We start from the raw sequence: 21,190 nt of genomic DNA on the forward strand, positions 1-21,190 counted from the left end.
CTTCAATGGTTTAAATGCTGAGAAATTATAAAAAATCAGCTTCAGGCACAGGGAACTCGTCTCATCCAGGGCAAAAGGGTTCTATTTGTTAATGTGCCTGATATTTCTTATTCCATAATCATATTTTCTATCTGTTACATTGACTCCTTCACTTGTTAGTAAGGAACAACAGCAATAATGTTCCTCGTTTACTTTGTTCTGGTGTTTGTAGCCTACCCAGTATTATATTCTGTATTTATTTTGAAATTACATGCTTAAATGATTCAAAGTTAAATAATTAAAAAAAAAAAAAAAAAGTTGTTTTGAAGTTGTGATTTTACTTCATCATTACATTGTTATAATTACAAGTAAGAATGTTTAATGGTGAATTAACAGTCTTGAAATGCGTATACACTATTAAAACGAGATTAAAAAAAAAAAAAAAAAAATCCACATTGAATATTACACATGATATAACAATAATTCAAGTCCGAGTGCTTGTACACGCAAGCATCACACGTGATTAGTTCCCCAAGCACACGACAAATGATAACATGAAAAAAAAATTTTTTTTTACACCAAATCTACTGTAAACCAAGTACAAACTAATGTTGCCTTCCTTCCACTGTAGTTCTAGTAAAAATCCTAGTAATTACTGGTACATAGCTGTTTTATTTGTCCACAGCATAACCCATTGTTTTGTTTGAAAGTTTTCCCTCCAAAATGCACATGCATTGCAACTATCATTATTGAAAATTGCTCTAAAGCACATATTTTGTATAGAAACATGGTTTAAATAACATCTTGCAATGTCTTAATACAGAACTTCTCACAGCATACATTCCCTGCTTGTTTTAGCCATCATAGCACCATCTGCTGGATGTGGCAGGTGGCTGCCCCACTTGGCCCCAAGGCAAAAAGACTTAACAGCAAGCTCTTGCTTTGTGCTTTTTGGGTCCTTGTTTTAAACCAATTCCTGGTTGCTCTAATGAGAGCAAGTTCAACGCAACAACACCTGTGTTGATAATTCCTTTCATCCCAGTGACCTCTGTTCCTTCAGAACATCGTAGATGTCGTCTACGTTGCTTAGTCTTTCAAAAAACGGGATCAGGTCAAGGAGCTCGCTATCTGAGGTGTCGTCAAACCAGGATACGACAGGAACCTGCAGGATTCAAAGGTTTAGAATAGATCGTAGGTACCCAACAGATTCCACAAATGGTCTCAATGAGTGCAGGGTTTCATTTCAACCCATGAAGAGGACACCTTTTCAGCAGTCTGGTTTTCTTATCAGAGCAGTTGATTTCAGTCAGGTACTGCTTGTTTCAGCAGAAACCTGGATCAGTTGAAATGAAAACCTGCACCCATTGCGGCCCTTTGTGGAATCGGTTGGACACGTAAGGAATAGATGATGTCCTCCTTTAGGAAATAATTTATCAAAAGCATACCGCATTGTCCGGGTGGAAGATGTAGGAGGCCGGGGAGTTGTCGATGATGATGACTTTGTTGAGGTCTCTCCCTAAATGGCTCAAGTCTTTGACATAATTCCCTTTGTGGAAGACGCATGCCTCCCTGAAGAGACGACTTCTAAAAGCTCCCCATTTGTCCAAGACGTCTGACACGGGATCAGCATACTGTTAAAAATAATAAGAGGAACCGACTGGTCAGGAGCTCAATAATAAAAATAACACATTTGATTTGGAAGCACGACGGGGGCTCCATCGTCTTTTGCGTTGCAGCAGGACCTTTTCACACTGCACATTGCTTGCATTTGAAGCATGGATGCACCAAACAGTTGACCGCTGAGCACTAGCTGTCCACTAGCATCTCCAGTATATAGCTAGCTAGCTATATCTATTTTCAACTTTTATATTAATCAAATTAGTAGAGTTGTCCGATATTATCATGATACTATCTGCCGATAAAAGTATTTTAAAATGATATTGGATGATATCGACATCGGTTTTTCGGCCAATATGCATGTCGCCTTCAAAGTGAATGTAAAAGCCCTCTGCTTTTGTGCAAGGGCTGGTCACAGTTTAGCACAGCAGTTATGCTTATTAACCAAACTAAGGTGCTTGGGATTTGTTATGTGAGCATCCATCCATCCACTATTTACCGTTTAATACAGGCTCAGGTCGCTGGGGCAGCAGCTTTAGCAGCTAAGCCCAGACTTCCCTCTCCCCAGCCACTTCAATGAGCTCCTCTGGCGGGATCCCAAGGCTTTCCCAGGCCAGTCAAGAGACATAGTCCCTTCAGTGTGTCCTGGGTCGTCCTCAGGGCCTCCCAGCAGTGGGACATGCCCGGAACACCTCTCCAGGGAGGCATCCAGGAGCCATCCGAATCAGATGCCTGAGCCACCTCAGCTGGCTCCACTCAACGTAGAAGAGTCGTGCCTCAACTCTCAATCCCTCCCGGATGACCGAGCTTCTCACCCTATCTCTGAGGGAGAGCCCAGACACCCTGTGGAGGAAACTCATTTCGACCGATTGTATCCAGGGTCTTGTCCTTTCGGTCACGACTCGCAGCTTGTGACCATAGGTGAGGGTAAGAACATAGATCGACCGGTAAATCGAGAGCTTCGCCTTTTTGCTCAGCTCCTTCTTTGCCACAACGGACCGATAGAGAGTCCGCATTACTGCAGACTCTTTACCAATCCGCTTGTTGATCTGCCACTCTCACTCGTGAACAAGACCCCAAGATACTTGAACTATGTGAGCATTATCATTATTAAAGCATCCAGTGGAGCATCACAATGCAAGTAGCCATAATATCTTAAGTTCGCGATCACATGTACAGTGGGGCAAATAAGTATTTAGTCAACCACCAATTGTGCAAGTTCTCCTACTTGAAAAGATTAGACAGGCCTGTAATTGTCAACATGGGTAAACCTCAACCATAAGAGACAGAATGTGGACAAAAAAAAACAGAGAATCACATTGTTTGATTTTTAAAGAATTTATTTCCAAATTAGAGTGGAAAATAAGCATTTGGTCACCTACAAACAAGCTAGATTTCTGGCCATCAAAGAGGTCTAACTTCTTCTAACGAGGCTCCACTCGTTACCTGTATTAATGGCACCTGTGTTAACTCATTATCGGTATAAAAGACACCTGTCCACATCCTCAGTCAGTCACACTCCAACTCTACTATGGCCAAGACCAAAGAACTGTCGAAAGACACCAGAGACAAAATTGTAGACCTGCACCAGGCTGGGAAGACTGAATCTGCAATAGGTAAAACGCTTGGTGTAAAGAAATCAACTGTGGGAGCAATTATTAGAAAATGGAAGACATACAAGACCACTGATAATCTCTGTCGATCTGGGGCTCCATGCAAGATCTCACCCCGTGGCGTCAAAATGATAACAAGAACGGTGAGCAAAAATCCCAGAACTACACGGGGGGACCTAGTGAATGACCTACAGAGATCTGGGACCACAGTGACAAAGGCTACTATCAGTAACACAATGCGCCGCCAGGGAATCAAATCCTGCACTGCCAGACGTGTCCCCCTGCTGAAGAAAGTACACATCCAGCCCCATCTGCGGTTCGCTAGAGAGCATTTGGATGATCCAGAAGAGGACTGGCAGAATGTGTTATAGTCAAATGAAACCAAAATAGAACTTTTTGGTAGAAACACAGGTTCTCGTGTTTGGAGGAGAAAGAATACTGAATTGCATCCGAAGAACACCATACCCACTGTGAAGCATGGGGGTGGAAACATCATGCTTTGGGGCTGTTTTTCTGCATAGGGACCAGGACGACTGATCTGTGTAAAGGAAAGAATGAATGGGGCCATGTATCGAGAGATTTTGAGTGAAAATCTCCTTCCATCAGCAAGGGCATTGAAGATGAGACGTGGCTGGGTCTTTCAACATGACAATGATCCAGAACACACAGCCAGGGCAACAAAGGAGTGGCTTTGTAAGAAGCATTTCAAGGTCCTGGAGTGGCCTAGCCAGTCTCCAGATCTCAACCCCATAGAAAATCTGTGGAGGGAGTTGAAAGTCCGTGTTGCCCAATGACAGCCCCAAAACATCACTGCTCTAGTGGAGATCTGCATGGAGGAATGGGCCAAAATACCAGCAACAGTGTGTGAAAAGCTTGTGAAGAGTTACAGAAAATATTTGGCCTCCGTTATTGCCAACAAAGGGTACATAACAAAGAATTGAGATGAACTTTTGGTATTGACCAAATACTTATTTTCCACCATGATTTGCAAATAAATGCTTTAAAAATCAAACAATATCATTTTCTGTTTTTTTTTTCCACATTCTGACTCTCATGGTTGAGGTTTACCCATGTTGACAATTACAGGCTTCTCTAATATTTTCAAGTGGCAGAACTTGCACAATTAGTGGTTGACTAAACACTTATTTGCCCCACTGTATTGGTATAGGTTTGATATCGGTATCGGATTTCTGGAGTTGGACATTATTGGATTAACGGTTAAAAAGTCATTATTGGACAACTCTACACATTAGTACAGTGGTACCTCTACATATGAAGTTAATTCATTCCAGCACCTTATTTGTAACTCAAAATGGTTGTATGTTGAGCAGGATTAAAAATGGTTGTATGTCGAGCAGGATTTCCCTGTAAGAATACATTATGATTCCATTAATTCGTTCCACAGCCCGAAAACCTACATTAAATCCTTAATAACGACTTCTGGTACTGTTCCAAATGGCAATTACACAACGCAAATCAAAGAAATTATAAATAAGAATCGGAATGATAATGATAATAATTCCTGTAATAATATAACGAATCGGGTTCTAATGTGGCGGACGTATTTTGCGTGCTGTACCTGAACGCACTGTGTGGCTGACATAACAGAGTGTGAAAGGTGCGGTTGAGATTTTACTTTCTCTTAATGTTTTGTTGTTGGCGTCAGCTGCGGCAGACAGTAGACGTATTGTGTTGCACAAGTTCTGAAATAAATGATTAAAAACTTGACGAAGCTGGAAAAGATTGTGTGTCGAAGCGATCGTACAGTATGTCGAGGCACCACTGTATATGTTTACGCAACAAATCCGCTGGAAAAAAAGAAAAAATATTTTTAGACACCCCCCAACCAAAAAAAGCCTGTTTGCGTTAGTTGTAAAATTGGAGCACAACTGTTATAAGAATTTGTTGGTGTTAACGCTGCCGGCAGTGGCGGGTCGTCAACAATAAAAACTCCCACAAACGTCAGAATGACATCCCAGTCACGCCAAGCATTGATGTTCAAAATAGCAGGAGCCACATTACCCATATAGTATATAACACATTTTCTAACGAGTTCTTCTCAGTCAACTATGCGTTGTTCAGTTTGAACCAACCTTTGAAAGGCTCGCCGTGAATAAAACACATTCAAACATCTCTCCCATTCGCCTGAGGAATTCATCCACATGGGGTCGCTTTGAGACATAAACCTGAGTGGAAACACAGAAAAAGGAGAACAAAAAATGCCAAGTTTAGTATTCAGCAGTATAATCAGGAAATACAAATATAAATTGTGGGCCAGAATAGACTTATAGTTCTAAGGTTCTCATAAAAACGGTGCCGGAAAAAAAAATCTTTTGTACATCAGCTGGATTAGGGCACACGCAAAAAGCCTTTTCTGCCATTTTCATTATTATTCTTGCAATTGTATGCCTGCCCGGCAGACTTTATTTTTAGTTCAGATGTCAAACATTGAGTACAGGGTTCCCTCGGTCTTTTTTTTTTGTGTGTGTGTTCAATGTATTCATGCAGATTTATCATTGGAAAGAGATACACATGAGACATGTTTTTCATCTTTTTTCCCCAAAGTATAATTTTTAAAAAACGATGTATATATACATATTTTAATAGAGGTAAATGGTTTTTGAGCACTTTAAATGTAATAATTATGATAACTTTTAACATATTACTTTCCCACAGAATTATTTATGAACAAGCAAAAAAGTAGATGCCCAATCCATTTAAAAAAACAAAAAAATAAAAATAAAAATAGATATAAAATATATAAAAATATATATTATACATACACACACACACACACACACACATATATATATATATATATATTATAAAATCAAAAAAAATGCTTGTCTTTTTTAAATGCTTCATTGAGTGAGTCCACTCAAATCCACTCCAGTTTCCCACTTACACACAATGAGTTGCCACACCAACTGTTTAACAAGTTAAACAATGATTGACGCATGTGGCGCTTTGAAGGTCAAGTCTCAGGCAAGATCAAAGCTTAACCGTCTGTCAATCATTGTTTACTTTAATAAACAACTCCAGTTCACTCTCTGACGAACAAAGAGAAGGAAGGGAGGGAGGGTGGGAGGGAGGGAGGGAGGTAGAGTGAGACTACGCGACAGGCTGGGAACAGAAAAAATCCGCGATGGACTGAGTATGCGAAGTTTGAAGCGCAAAGTAGTGAGGGATCACTGTATTTCTGCACAAAGTCATCCCAAATAAAGTTAGGAACTGAGCATATAAAGTCCTCTGTGTGTGAAAAACCAACCTGGTGAATTGTTCCATCAATGTCAACTGGGGTGATGAAATCTGCATTGTTCACTGGCTGTTAAAAAAAGAAACATTTACATGTTCAACAATTTTTGAAAATATATTCAAATTTTTACTTAATAAAGAGGTCCTTTTACCACAAGTAATATGATCATCAAACTTTGACAAGAACCTCAACTCACATAAGATGGCATAAGCCATAGACTTCACTATCTATCAGTTGATGAGACAGCTCCTACAGACAACTTAAACACACGCTGCGTTCTAATGCCGGATTTAGGTGGCAACAGGACAAAAGTTTTATTGCATACAAGCAGGCAGGAGTGTCTCAAGAGTGATTTGGTCGAGAATTCAAGGTAATTATTATATAAAATAGCACAATGCATGCACTTTGAAACGTTGTGAAAAAAATGATATGAATGAAAAAAATCTTTAGCTTGAAATATTTACGTAAAATGAATGATAACTACCCTTTTTTTTTGCTTTTAACCAAGAATTTTTACTGTTTTACATTCATATCTATAGAAATTTCGGGATTTGCGCATTTATTTGCAAGAATTTTCAACTTCAAAAGCTCTTTGTTTTGTGATGGCCGCCATGTTGGATTTTGTATCCATACACAATAGCGTAACTCTACATTCAAATAATCAGGTAATTTTCGGCCAACTTTCGGGTTTTTGGCCCCCCAAAAAATAGTAATTTAGACATTTCTGCGTCCATAAGAAAAAAAAAATCAGATTTTAGGTGTTTCATTTTATGTTGCATTTCAATCTAAAACGACGAGAGCCAGATAGCAGGCAAGACATGCTGAGGCAATAGTTACATTGGAATTCAACCTGAATAAATTGTGATTGTATATAGAAAAATGCTAAATTTACTTTTGTTGAATAAAATTAAGATGATTCTGCATGTTTTCCTCAAGTATTAAGTTTTTGATGTGAAAACTGATTTATTAGCTGTTGAAAACTTAAAAAATAAATGTAAAAGAATGTAAGTCGCTATTTTGGGCAAAACCTTATATGTTAAATTTTGCTATTAATCCTGTGAATATACTGTAGGTGATTATCTGTGCATTTGGTGAATTTTGTGCATCTACTGTCAAATATGAGAATTTTGTAGCCATTTTAAGTTTTGTTATACTCGTATGAAAAATAAGTATTCGGGATTTTATCGGGGAATGACTTAGAATTTTATGATGCCGCTGCTCATGGAGACTCATATAGAACTGTATGCCTAAGTGAGGAGCCTGTTTTGGTTTTAGGTTGCTTGCGACTTTGAAAATATTTGAATTTTTAAGTTTTTGGAAAAAGGCCCCCTACGGAGCGGCCCCACACCTTGTTTCCCTCCATCAAATAGTGAAGTCTATGCATAAGCAAAAGATCTTTCAACTTAATGTAAACTCATCTGTCTTGATACACTTACCAACCTAGAAAAAAATGGCGGACTTTATTTTTAAAAGCAGGTACTTGCCACTTTTTTGTGGCCTGTTATGATAGATGTCTGCACCTATTTTTGTGTCGATTGAAGAAACTAGTGTTTAGGGAGGAATTTTTCTAACTCTCCAGGAGGTCTTCCTTAGTGTGTTATGGGGTGTACATTTGGAATCATTGAGTAAAGTGTATGGCATTTTATGGTAAGTATAATATTTCTTTATCCATTTATTTAATTGTTTTACTGGAAAGCTATGAATAATATCTGTTTCCAACATGTCAACAGCGTAGGTATATACAGCGAGTGATTCTATTCGCCTGTTGTAAAAATCGACTTTGCCCCATCCGTGCTGTCTATTTACACGTGGCATGTTGCAATATCCTGTGACATCTTTTAAGGACAGTCTGTAACCGCAGAGGGACTTAGTTTCACTTGGAATCCATTACATAATTCCAATGCAACACACTGCTCGGAGACGTGACAATTTGCATCCTGAATCATTTTAGAGAAGTTGCGTCGCTGGTTAAAAAATAATGTGGAGTCCATTTCTGTCCTGTTTATGCTATGTTGCTACATTGGGAATAAGAATGACAATACAGAGACCTCTTAATGGACATTTCCATTATTACAGAGAAGAAACTAAGTATTTGAACACCCTGCTATTTTGCAAGTTCTCCCATTTTGAAATCATGGAGGTGTCTGAAATCTTCATCGTAGGTCAGGCATGAAAATGGGTTAGGGGTTAAAAAAATGAGAAGGGTGGGGAGGACATACTGTATGTTCCGGCGTTCTTCCAAAATGTCTACATCGGCGAAACGTCCTATATGAGGCGAATTTGACACCCAAAGTACTACCGTGCGCTCTCAACTTGTTTTGTTTAGATCATGGGTGTCCAAAACTGTCCTCAAGGGCCGCTGTGGGTCCTGGTTTTTGTTCCTACAAATCGAGAACAGACAGTTTAACCAATGATGTTTGTGCTAAAACAAGCAGCACCTGACTGCAATCAACTGATTACACTTGTGAGACACCAGACTGGTGAAAGGTTGTCCTCATGATGGGTTTGAACAAAAACCCGCACCCACTGCGGCTCTATATGGAATAGTTTGGACACCACTGGTTTAGATGCATAGGCCTACAGGCAGAACATACTAAAAAATGCCTTAAGAAAAAGACTTTAATGTAGTTATATCAAATAAGGACAGTTTAAATACACTAAGTGACTAATGTGGTCAACTGCTTTAAAGCTACCACAAAAAAAAGGTTAAAAGTATGGGAGGGTGATACATGCAAAAAGTATTTTTGAGGGAATGAAAAGGTAATAAAAAAACTCAATAAAAACAAAAATTTAACCAGTGTTGGGCACGTTACTTTAAAAAAAGTAATTAGTTACATTACTCACTACTTCTTCCAAAAAGTAATTGAGTTAGTAGCTGAATTACTCTATAGTAAAAGTACCTAGTTACCAGGGAAAGTAACTATTTCCGTTACTTTAAAAATAACTTGTTGTATGTCAAAGAATTTGAAATTTTCTGAGCAGTATTCGAGTCAGTGGAATAGAGAAGAACAGACTGGTAGTTAACTTGTTAGGTGCTTCAGCAGATTTGAATTGCTTACCACAGATGTCGACAAAAGCTTTGCCCCGGGACATAAATTACACATTACATGCAGGTTCTTTCCTTTCATTTCGACAAACTTGAAATAGTGTCTATATCTCCACCTCTTAAAGGACAATTTTTCTTCTGAATGCTCTGCCATCCCGACCCTGTGCATCTGTTTTGCGTGTGTGTGTTTGCCGCATGCGCTGTTCCGGTTTGCTTGTGAAATCACCGGCTCTAATTGGCTGAGCACGACACATGACTCTAACCCTCAGCCAATCACAATCACTTCCATCGCATCTCTCGAGGGGCATTCAGGTAGGCTCGTTTCCCGACAATTCACGTCACCTTCAAAGCGTCTGCCGTCCTCAAGATGGAAGCAGAATTATTGCTGGCTGACAGTGGGAGATGGGAACGAGGCAAGCATCAAGTGTAGCAAACACAGAAACGTTACCAAACTTTGGAAAGCATTGTCTAATTGAATGAGCAGGGACAAACAGCTTGGAGTCAGAAGTACGTGCGCTATTCTCGAACCTGCACGCACCCCAAGTCTTGGATGACAAATCAACAGAGCAGAGAGTCGACTCGACACGGCTGGTAGTTTCTTCAATTTATTCAGAGTAAGTAACGCACCGCTTTTGACCGTCAGTAACAGTAACGGCGTTGTAACGGCGGAAAAAGTAATTAGTTAGATTACCCCGTTACTGAAAAAACGCCGTTACGTAACGGCGTTATTTATAACGGCGTTACTCCCAACACTGCTTTTAACTGATGTGCACATGGGTGCGAATGTTTGCGCAAGGTTAGGACGTTTCGCCGCGTAGCAAGGAATTGCCGAACACCGGTACACTGTGCAACCCAACAAAATACTGTATTGAGCTCTGTCCAAACACACTGTGTTTCAGTAATCTGCAGGAGGCACCAAAGACACATATACCTTGTGCTGGCCATGTTTTATTTAGAAACTACTTTGAAGCTAAACGAGTTAGGTGTTCAACACTGTGCACGAATGTCGCACTGAAAAAAAAGGCGCCACACGTCCCTGAAATACCAATTACAGTGATATTAGAAAGAAGCTTGTGTTTCTTCTGTTAAATTACTGCTTAATACACAAGCTTGACTCTTAACAGGAGCTATTTTTTCACCGGAGATTTGGCTAGCTGTGGCAGTGTTTGACGCAAGCCGCAACAAATGGCAGTAACTTTGTTATACCGCAAAATATGAAAAGGATTGAAAGTTACCCACCAAATTCAATATGCTGGCAAATGCATTCATCTAAAAAAATATTGGGAGTGAGACCTCTCCTCGTCCAGCGAACGTGAATTTGTGCTTAGGGCAAGATCATCTGTCGCAATTAGCGATATCTGACGCTATCCTTTTTTCCACCTCAAGCTTGTTCCTCACTCAGCGGCTGTGAGACTTAAATTGAAACCTCGACGAAGTTGCTCTCCTCGCTAAGCCTAGGCTAACATTCTTCTTGGTATGTTTATAATTAATTTTTAAATTGAATTTGAAAGGCAAATGTGTTGTTTTTGGTGAACTTTTTCATGGTGCTAATCTGTTGAAGCTACTTACACATGGAAAAATGCTATTGTACAACATTTTGAATGTATTCATTTTGTATATTTCAGTTACCACAATTTGAGAGCTCAATAAATTGAAGAAAAGTACGTCTTGTGTTTTGGGTTCGCTGGAATAGCATCATTGACACACACAGCGACAAACCAGGAAAGGGGTGAGCGCTGCCACGCCACACCACTTTTGGCTGTATTTTTGACACACGAAAAATAATAGCGAATCCCGTACTACGGTGTGACAGATCATTTAGTGGTTTTGAAACCGCGACGTTTCATACCATGGTAAACCGTGACACTGGTAACCAGCACATGCCTACTCCCGACGCCCCCCCCCTTAAAAAGTGTATCCTCGGATCTACACAATTCACGTAGGTCACCCTTTTTTACTTCAAAACGGCGAATTTTGCCGAAAGGTGAGAGATTTTCATGCCTGGTCGGTGCATGTAAGAGAGATAATCTAAAAAGAAAAATCCCGAAATCAACATATGATTTTTTTTAACAATTTATTTTTGTGATAAACCTGCAAATAAGTATTTGAACACCTGAGAAAACAAATGTTAATATTTGGTAGAGTACCCTTTGTTTGCAATTACAGAGGTCAAACGTTTCTGGTAGTTTTTCACCAGGTTTGCACACACTGCAGGAGGGATCTTTCTGGGCTGTAGCTGAGAAAAACGGAATTTGAGCTCCCTCCAAAGGTTTTGTATTGGGTTTAGGTCTGGTGACCGGCTGGGCCATGCTGGAACCTTGTTATGTTTGTTAAGAAGCCACTCCTTGGTTTTCCTGGCTGTGTACTTTGGGTCATTGTCATGTTGAAAGACCCAGGCATGACCCATCTTTAATGCTCTGACTAAAGGAAGGAGGTTGTTTCCCAAAATCTCACAATACAAGGCCCCAGTCATCCTCTCTTTAATACAGTGCACTCGTCTTGTCCCATGCACAGAAAAACACCCCCAAAGCATGATGCTACTACCCCCATGCTTCACAGTAGGGATGGTGTTCTTGAGATAGTGCTCATTCTTCTTCTTCTTCCAAACACGGTTAGTGGAACTATGATCAAAAAGTTTTATTCTCATCTGACCACAAAACTTAATCCAATGAATCATCTGCATCATCCAAATGGTCATAGGCAAATTTAAGACGGGCCTTGACATGTGCCGGTTTAAGCAGGGGAACCTTCCGTGCCATGGATGATTTCAAACCATGACGTCTAGTGTATTACCAACAGTAACCTTGGAAACGGTAGTCCCAGCTCTTTTCGGGTCATTGACCAACTCCTGTTGTGTAGTTCTGGGCTGATTCCTCACCTTGCTTAGGATCATTGAGACCTCACGAGGTGATATCTTACATGGGGCTCCACTCCGATTGAGATTGACTGTCAATGTTTAGCTTCTTCCATTTTCTAATGACGGCCCCAACAGTGGACCTTTTTTAACTAAGCTTCTTAGCAATTGCTCCATAGCCCTTTCCAGCCTTGTGGAGGTGTACAATTTTGTCTCTGGTGTCTTTGGACAGCTCTTTGGTCTTGGCCATGTAACAAGTATGAGTCTTACTGATTGTACCGGGTGGACAGGTGTCTTACTGCAGCTATCGACCTCAAACAAGTGCATCTGATTCAGGATAATACATGGAGTGGAGGTGGACTTTTAACGGACTAACAGTTCTTTCAGGGTCAGAATTCTAGCTGATAGACATGTGTTCAAATACATACTTGTAGCTGGATCACACAAATAAAGTGTTAAAAAATCATGCATTGTGATTTCTGGATTTTTCTTTTTAGATTATCTCTCTCACAGTGGACATTCACCTACGATGAAAATGTCAGACTCCTCCATGATTTCTAAGTGGGAAAACTTCCAAAATAGCAGGGTGTTCAAATGCTTATTTTTTTCACTGTATATGACAGAGTCTAAAGCGGGGTTGTCCAAACCAGTCCTCAAAGACCACTGTGGGTGCTGGTTTATGTTCCTACCAAAAGAGCACAGACAGTTTAATGAATGAAGTTTCTGCAAAAACAAGCCACACCTGGCAATCAACTGATTACACTTGTAAGACACCAGATTGGTGAAAAGGTGTCGTCTTGTTTTGTTGGAATGAAATCCACCACCCACTGCGGCCTTATGTGGAATATTTTGGACACCCATGGTCTAAAAGATGGAAACTTCAGATTGAACAGAATATCAGCCATTGTAAATTCCAAGGCTGGGTGCCGTTTTACATTGGAACTGTTCCATGTACAAATTTAAACTACTCCCTTTGTGGTTGTTTATCTTTATCTATCTAAAAAAAAAAAATTCCTTGCAGTACTATATGTATTGCCTAACTGTGGATAACAGATAATGTGCATACGCTTTGATCAACTTACCGTGAATGAGCTGTGCACTAAGGTTTCATCCAAGTCAATGACCACGCAGATCTTCCCAGTATCGTGGGATTTTAGTTGTGGGAGTAGTGCTTTTGTTGGTTCCTGTAAATAAAATAAAAAATGTCTGTAGACCAACCTCCAAAGTTATCTGGGTACAGACATGGACATATAATTGCTTTTGAACGTCTGAGAGCTCGGTATGCGAGTTGTTTTAATGATGGCTTTTAGAAGCTGCTCCAGCTGGTGCAGTGTCAACAGAGCATACACAGCACTTGAGCTTACTTTGTCCTATCCAATCATCGGTCTAATTCTAAAAAACAAATTAGTCTGACAGATCAACTGCTTGGTAGAGTAAAGGGCTCTAACAGCAGACTGAAAGAGATACTCTGCAGTCTCTTGTAAGGTGAGCTCTTAATACCACTTATTGGTGAAAAGCCAGACAAGGAAAATAGAATCGAGACAGCTTCTCGGTTGTTTTGAGTCCAGTTGCTTGGATTAGCGTGACCTAGATGTCAAAGAATTGAAAAAGACAACATTGGTATTTACCTCTGTGTTTGGTGGTACGCAGTACTCGCAGTCACAAAGTTCATCAAAGTCACTGTCATAATTGTCATCCTCCGAGTCCTCGTATCCATCTTCAGTCTTGTCGTACTCTGAGGCGACACTGTGAATAATATCGGCCTGTACTTCTCTTGTGATCTCACTCGAGACGTCGCTTTCTCTTCTAGTAGAGCAATCTGCATTCAGTTTGCAGACTATACTGTCATCTGGGCAGGCTGCGTGGACTTGAACATGTTGAAACTGGGTCTTGTACTCAGATGAAACTGAGTGATCTTCACTCCATGATGCACTGATCATTTGATCATTCAAAACAGCACATTCATCCAAGCGTGTTTCTGAAGACATCTGAAGTCTTTTAATTTGACATGTGTAGTATTCCTCGATCAAGGCAAGAGTCTTACGTTCATGTTCCGCAAGTGACCAATATGACTCCTTTTCAGAAGAATTACAGAACATCGTCGGCTCTTTGTTGTCTTTAGCCAATTTTGAAGTACCATCAGAAGCATTAGCATTCACATTAGCCTCTTCAGAAACTTCATCATCATCATCATGGACTGCATCATGGACATCATTTCCATTAGCCTCCTTAGAAACATCATCTTCAAGATCATGTACTGCTTTGCATTCTTCTGGCTGAGCTTCTGTCTTTCTTCTGAGTCTTGAATCCCAACAATATATGCCTTTTTCTGAAGAGTTAAAACTTGTGTCAATCATTTGTGAATTTGTTTTTGTTATGTTACACGCATTTTGTGGTTGTTTCTTGGCTAGTAGCTGGTCACGGTACAGGCCATCAAGGATGTCCCCACCATCAAAGCAAGAGATGTAACATTGGGGTTGTGTAAAAGCAGGACCACAATAGTCACCTATATCAAATAAATCAAAGTAATCTTTAAAGACTAAACTAGATGTTTTATTGTCATATTGAACAGTCTTTGTGATGTTGGCTTGTTCTTCATCATCCTCGCATGATTCCCACTGGGTCTGCTCATCACTCGAATCTTCCTCTGCCTCTTTTTCAGATTCGGATCCTGATGAATCCAAACAGTTTTCGGAGTCATCTGTACAAGTGTTAAAAGACTTACTCTCTGAAGAGGAGCTATCTGAGGATGCTTCGTCTTCCATATAGAACCCCGCGAAGGTCTTGACGTAGTAGTTCTGCTCTGATGTCTGACTTGTTTCATCTGAGTCGAAAGATCCACTTTTGTTGAAGTGATCTGTCACCGCTAGATGTTCCTCGCTATCATCAAAGGAACCTTTCATAAGTGGTCTTCGATTCAACCAATCAAAATCTTCTGAGACAGTACCAGGCTCATCATCATTGCCCCTTTCCTGGCTATCCGACAAATAGCCCCACTCATCATTGTCGTCTGAGGCACTGCTCTGATTCTGGATGTGGTCGTACTCACTGATTTCGCTACCAAAGTCCGATTCATCTGCTGACTCAGAAGTGTCAAAACCGGTCAGCTCGTGTTTCTCACAGTCGTCATTCAATGTTTCTGGCTCGCACCCAAGGCACTTGTACAGCATGCCAGAGGGCTTGTATTGTTGTGATAACTCCAGCTGCTCTACGTGTTCAGGCATACAGCCGCAGGTTGCGCTCTGTGTCAAACTGTCAGAGTTTACACTAAGATTATCTAGTGCTAAGTCTGAATACTCAAATGGATGACTGGTGGGCTCATGCAGTTGCAATATGTGATGCTGCTGTTGTTCTGTAGAGCCAGGACTACCATTGTGAGCTGAACTATGATTAACACAGGTCTTGGAGGGTGTCCAGTCCCATCCTTCTAATGCGTGGCCTAACCTCAAAGTCTTGTCATGGATTGCGATGCATTCCAGAATGTGTCCATTTTCTAGATACTGCTCAGATCTCCCAGAACCTCCATTGCAATCTGCAAAATCTTCACAGTTGTCACATGGTTCCATACAAAGCCTAGAATTAATATCTTGACTGGCCTCCAGTTGTTCGGCGAGTTCTACGAGGACGTTACCGTCAAATTCAGCACTTCCGTCTTCTTCTGTTAGCTTGACAATCTGGCATTCCTCGGAACGCATGCTGTCAGCCAGTAGTGTCTCTTCTCCAGAGACATCACTCTGCTCGGTTTCTTCCAAATACATTACAAAGCCTTTTCCTGTTCCAGTTCAGCGTCTACGCACCATACAATGTTTTGGTGTCTAGCTGTACCTCAGAATCACGACTACACAAAAGTCCAAATGTCTTGCTGGTGTACAGTTGCGTCCATGTGGAGGGAATATACACAGAGATGACAAGGAGGGCGGAGTGAGACCGCAGCTCCCCTGAGAAACAGGAGCGGTGCGCATATTGACTTGACAGTTTGTCACGGCCAAAAAGTTAGCACTGGACTCCACCCCCAAGTTCCCAGAGACGAAGCCATTTATTTTGGGGGCTTGGAAAGAAGTGACAAATAACTTTTGAAATATCAAATCTCTATAAAAGGCCAAACTGATGCATAAATCTAAAAGTGACAACTGAAGACATTAGTTATTCGATAATTATTTATGTGTTTTCTAATAATTTAAATGAATTGTTTAGAACAAAAAATAATTTCTGACAGGCCTTGATCTTTCTTCATATTAGTTAACCTTTTTAATATGTAATCCTTTATGCTACACTGTTATAAATGTACTGTTGATGCATTGTGGTTCATTTATACTTTCACAATATTTCTAATTAACATACAGTATTAACCACATCAGTGTATACAGACCATGTACTAATATTAATTTTTGCAAAATAGTGACCTCTGACTTCTTTGCTCTGCCATGATTGGAATTTCTGCAACATTGGAACGTGTGAGCTGTTCCACTGAAAGCAGACGCTTCTTGCACAGTGTCAAAATGAGATATGACGCCATCTGCAATGTGTTTCACTTCATGGTTCACATCCTAAAGTTGTTTTTGAGCAGCATTGTAGTTTGAAAGTCTGCTTTAAGAGGGACTCTCTTTGGAAAAGTACTGTAATTTTCGGACTATAAGCAGCTACTTTCATCAGTGCGGCGTATTTGTTTATTTATTTGGATTAATATGTAACACTTTGACAGCGGCGTCATGACACTGCCAGAAGACCGTCATAATTATGACATGGCACAGTCATAGGCATAAACTCATTTGCTCCCAAAAACGTATAAACACTCTCTATTTTTAATTGTTTCAGTGTCCCAAAGACGTATTTATACGTCTTTTACGGGGTTTTTTTCATAAGAGACATCTCTGGCTTCTGATTCAATTTAGCTCCAAAGCACAAAGCTGAAAATCCATTTTAAAGCAATAAAACTGGCCACTGGAGGGCAGTAGCGCATTTGGTAAGACCCGCAACCCGATTCAATGGCAACGAACGGCCGGGCCGCACGGTTGGAGCGCTGGCGGAATGATGCCAGGCGGCGGACGACCGAGCAGAACAACCGAGAGGACGCCAGGGATATCAGGCGCTGGATGACCAAGCAGAACAACCGGGACCACCAGTGCAGCGGGCTCGCCGAGCAGACCCAGCAGAGACCCAAAAATATCCATCTTTATGAGGGAAAAGTTTACCCGGCTGTCGCACCCACAACTGTGTCATTTCAGTTAGTTATGTGTAAATAAATTGTTACTTTGCTATCAAAAGCTCTATTTGTCTTGTTCTTTATGATATTTTGGAAAAGGAAAACATTATTCAGATGTTTGGGATGTAACTAAAGCAAAAAAATAGCTGTGTTAAAGTCAAAGTTATGTTTGAAATTTATGCTTTTACAAAAAGCTCAATTTGTTTTTTCATCAGAAATTGGAAAATTGCTCAAACTAATCTATTTTCTAATGCTGATTTCTAAAGAATGGAAAAATATATGAACTAACCTTTTTTCCTGCAGAAAGAAGAGAGTCTAATCTTTCTGCTGGTGGTTTCCATGTTTATATAGCAATAGAACAGAATTTTCTGTGGGCCTTGGAAAATCGGTCAAAATCCAGTAAAACGGCCGGGAGCGAAGGGCCTTGCTCTCGTGAAAATGGCTGGGAGTGAGTGAACAGTAACTAAAAAATAATAATTTAAAAAAGCACAAAACATGAATTTTGATTGTGATTTACATCTTTAGCGCTGCAATGCATGCTAGGCGGCATGTTGGAGAACAACAGTGTTGACAGGTGGAGGCAGAGGTTGATTGCCTCCCTCAAGGGAGCAGTGATGGCCAAATGAAGCTTCTTGAAGCAATGAAGCTTTGCAGTCAATTGGTTCAAAGCTTCTTGGTAGTTCTATAGACTTCATAATATACTGACAGTGCGCAGGGCCGATTAATAGGGGGCGGCCCCCTACTTGAAGGCGTGGCGCATTGTCTAGGGATTGGGTCCCGTCAATATTATTATGAAGTCAAGGGTAGTTCATTTGGTCATATGACAGTCTTATAATGCTGCTGTCAAATAAAGTGTTACTGGTTAATATCTTTTGGTGTAAATATCCCATAATATAGTGAGGACAGCTGCGTCTTATACTCCAGTGCAGCTTATCTATGAACAAATGCCGTTTTCGTGTCAAATTTGGTGGGTGGCGGCTTATAGTCTGGAAATTACGGATTTCCAAAATTTTGCACAAACTCTTCCTAGCAAGCTTCCAAATATACAGTGGGGCAAATAAGTATTTAGTCAACCACTAAGTGTGCAAGTTCTCCCACTTGACAATATTAGAGAGGCCTGTAATTGTCAACATGGGTAAACCTCAACCATGAGAGACAGAATGTGGAAAAAAAACAACCAGAGAATCACATTGTTTGACTTTTAAAGAATTTATTTGCAAATCATGGTGGAAAAATAAGTATTTGGTCAATACCAAAAGTTAATCTCAATACTTTGTTATGTACCCTTTGTTGGCACTAACGGAGGCCAAACATTTTCTGTAATTCTTCACAAGCTTTTCACACACTGTTGCTGGTATTTTGGCCCATTCCTCCATGCGGATCTCCTCTAGAGCAGTGATCTTTTGGGGCAGTCGTTGGGCAACACGGACTTTCAACTCCCTCCACAGATTTTCTGTGGGGTTGACATCTACAGACTGCCTAGGCCACTCCAGGACCTTGAAATGCTTATTACGAAGCCACTCCTTCTTTGCCCTGGCTGTGTGTTTGGGATCATTGTCATGCTGAAAGATTCAGCCACGTCTTATCTTCAATGCCCTTGCTGATGGAAGGAGATTTTCACTCAAAATCTCTCGATACACGGCCCCATTCATTCTTTCCTTTACACAGATCAGTCGTCCTGGTCCCTTTGCAGAAAAACAGCCCCAAAGCATGATGTTTCCTCCCCCATGCTTCACAGTGGGTATGGTGTTCTTCGGAAGCAGTTCAGTAATCTTTCTCCTCCAAACACGAGAACCTGTGTTTCTACCAAAAAGTTCTATTTTGGTTTCCTCTGACCATAACACATTCTCCCAGTCCTCTTCTGGATCATCCAGATGCTCTCTAGCGGACTGCAGACGGGCCTGGACGTGTACTGGCTTCATCAGGGGGACACGTCTGGCAGTGCAAGATTTGAGTCCCTGGCGGCGCAAAGTGTTACTGATAGTAGCCTTTGTTACTGTGGTCCCAGCTCTCTGTAGGTCATTCACTAGGTCCCCCCGTGTGGTTCTGGGATTTTTTCCTCACCGTTCTTGTTATCATTTTGACGCCACAGGGTGAGATCTTGCATGGAGCCCCAGATCGAGGGAGATTATCAGTGGTCTTGTATGTCTTCCATTTTCTAATAATTGCTCCCAAAGTTGATTTCTTTACACCAAGCGTTTTACCTATTGCAGATTCAGTCTTCCCAGCCTGGTGCAGGTCTACAATTTTGTCTCTGGTGTCCTTCGACAGCTCTTGGCCATAGTGGAGTTTGGAGTGTGACTGACTGAGGTTGTGGACAGGTGTCTTTTATACCGATAATGAGTTAAAACAGGTGCCATTAATACAGGCAACGGGTGGAGCCTCGTTAGACCTCGTTAGAAGAAGTTAAACCTCTTTGACAGCCAGAAATCTTGCTTGTTTGTAGGTGACCAAATACTTATTTTCCACTCTAATATGGAAATAAATTCTTTAAAAATCAAACAGTATGATTTTCTGTTTTTTTTCCCCACATTGTCTCTCATGGTTGAGCTTTACCGATGTTGACAATTACAGGTCTCTCTAATCTTTTCAAGTAGGAGAACTTGCACAATTGGTGGTTGACTAAATACTTATTTGCTCCACTGTATTTATATTTTCACTTCTCAGTTCCGACCTGTCCCTTAGTGTACTTTCCTTGTGTACCTAGAGTTATGTGGTTTGCTGTATCATTAGCAAGGAGCTTGGAAATGTGCCCGCCTTGTCAAGCTCCCATTGGTTTTATGCCTACCATATGATCAGTGACAGTGACGGGCCGGCGCATCACCCCAGCCGGTGTTGAACTTGTGCCATCAGGACCCCCTGCTGTTATCTTACATCTTGTGTATTCCTTGACAACTTCTATTTTAAAATCACAGTAAAAGGTTAGAAGGCATTGCATAAGTTAAGGTCTACCATTCAGCACCAAAGATAGTCAGCTACTTGATTTTCAATTCAGTGTTGTAGTACAGTATATATTTCTATGAACAAGGTGAAACAATTTTTGTAAACCATTTGTTTATTTGTGTGCACAAAAACAGTATTGCGTTTCACATGATTTTATATAAGGGTTATAAATACTTTCACCTGTCATTGTAATAAAACGTTCGAATCTCATACATGCCAATCGTCTACCGCAAACAAATGCAGTTGACTACACCGCATCCGGTGGTGTCGGGACGATGAAAGCAGATCTTTGCAAGAAAGAAACTCAGACTAATTAGCTTTGCCAAGAAGTGAAGTCAGAGCTGTCAGCTAAAGTATTAGCCTGCCACTCAGATAAAACTCTGTTGCCACAGCAAGGGGCATTGCAGTCATCTCCCTTCGTGGAAATGTATGAACACTCCTGCTCTGTTTGGATTTTAAGGACAACACAGTATACCAAAAATATATTTGTCAGTTTGATTTGTTACATGTTTACAAATGGAAAAATTAACATATAAAATTGAATAAAGACGTAACGTGGTGGAAAATATAAGAAACGAGCGTTGACCCACTAGTTTCAGTGGGAAAGGGGCATAGGAGAGCAACTGAAACCAATTTTTACCAAACATTTTGAGCAAATGTGCCCAATCACTGATGAGTG

The 21,190-nt window shown here is 40.6% G+C and overlaps 1 protein-coding gene across 1 annotated transcript; it reads right to left on the reverse strand.

The window, feature by feature from the left end:
• Nucleotides 1–473: 473 nt before the first annotated feature.
• On the reverse strand, nt 474–14,921 carry LOC130927122 (CTD small phosphatase-like protein 2). The gene is made up of 6 exons (XM_057852698.1): nt 13,994–14,921; nt 13,448–13,549; nt 6,478–6,534; nt 5,303–5,395; nt 1,425–1,610; nt 474–1,141 (listed from the first exon to the last, which is right to left on the reverse strand). The coding sequence occupies exons 1-6, from the start codon at nt 14,720–14,722 to the stop codon at nt 1,013–1,015; spliced, it is 1,296 nt and encodes a 431-aa protein (XP_057708681.1). The 5' UTR covers nt 14,723–14,921; the 3' UTR covers nt 474–1,012.
• Nucleotides 14,922–21,190: the final 6,269 nt, after the last annotated feature.

The sequence above is a fragment of the Corythoichthys intestinalis genome, chromosome 12 (assembly GCF_030265065.1).
Source record: "Corythoichthys intestinalis isolate RoL2023-P3 chromosome 12, ASM3026506v1, whole genome shotgun sequence".
In the NCBI taxonomy this organism is placed as follows: Eukaryota; Metazoa; Chordata; class Actinopteri; order Syngnathiformes; family Syngnathidae; genus Corythoichthys; species Corythoichthys intestinalis.

What these genes read in the sequence shown, in the direction of transcription:
- LOC130927122 (XM_057852698.1), bottom strand. Translation starts at nt 14,722, where the DNA reads ATGATTGACACAAGTTTTAACTCTTCAGAAAAAGGCATATATTGTTGG. An exon ending in TAGTGCACAGCTCATTCACG is followed by an intron (nt 6,535 to 13,447) that starts GTAAGTTGATCA and finishes TTTTTTTAACAG; the next exon opens with CCAGTGAACAATGCAGATTT. An exon ending in TCTTCCACCCGGACAATGCG is followed by an intron (nt 1,142 to 1,424) that starts GTATGCTTTTGA and finishes TGAATCCTGCAG; the next exon opens with GTTCCTGTCGTATCCTGGTT.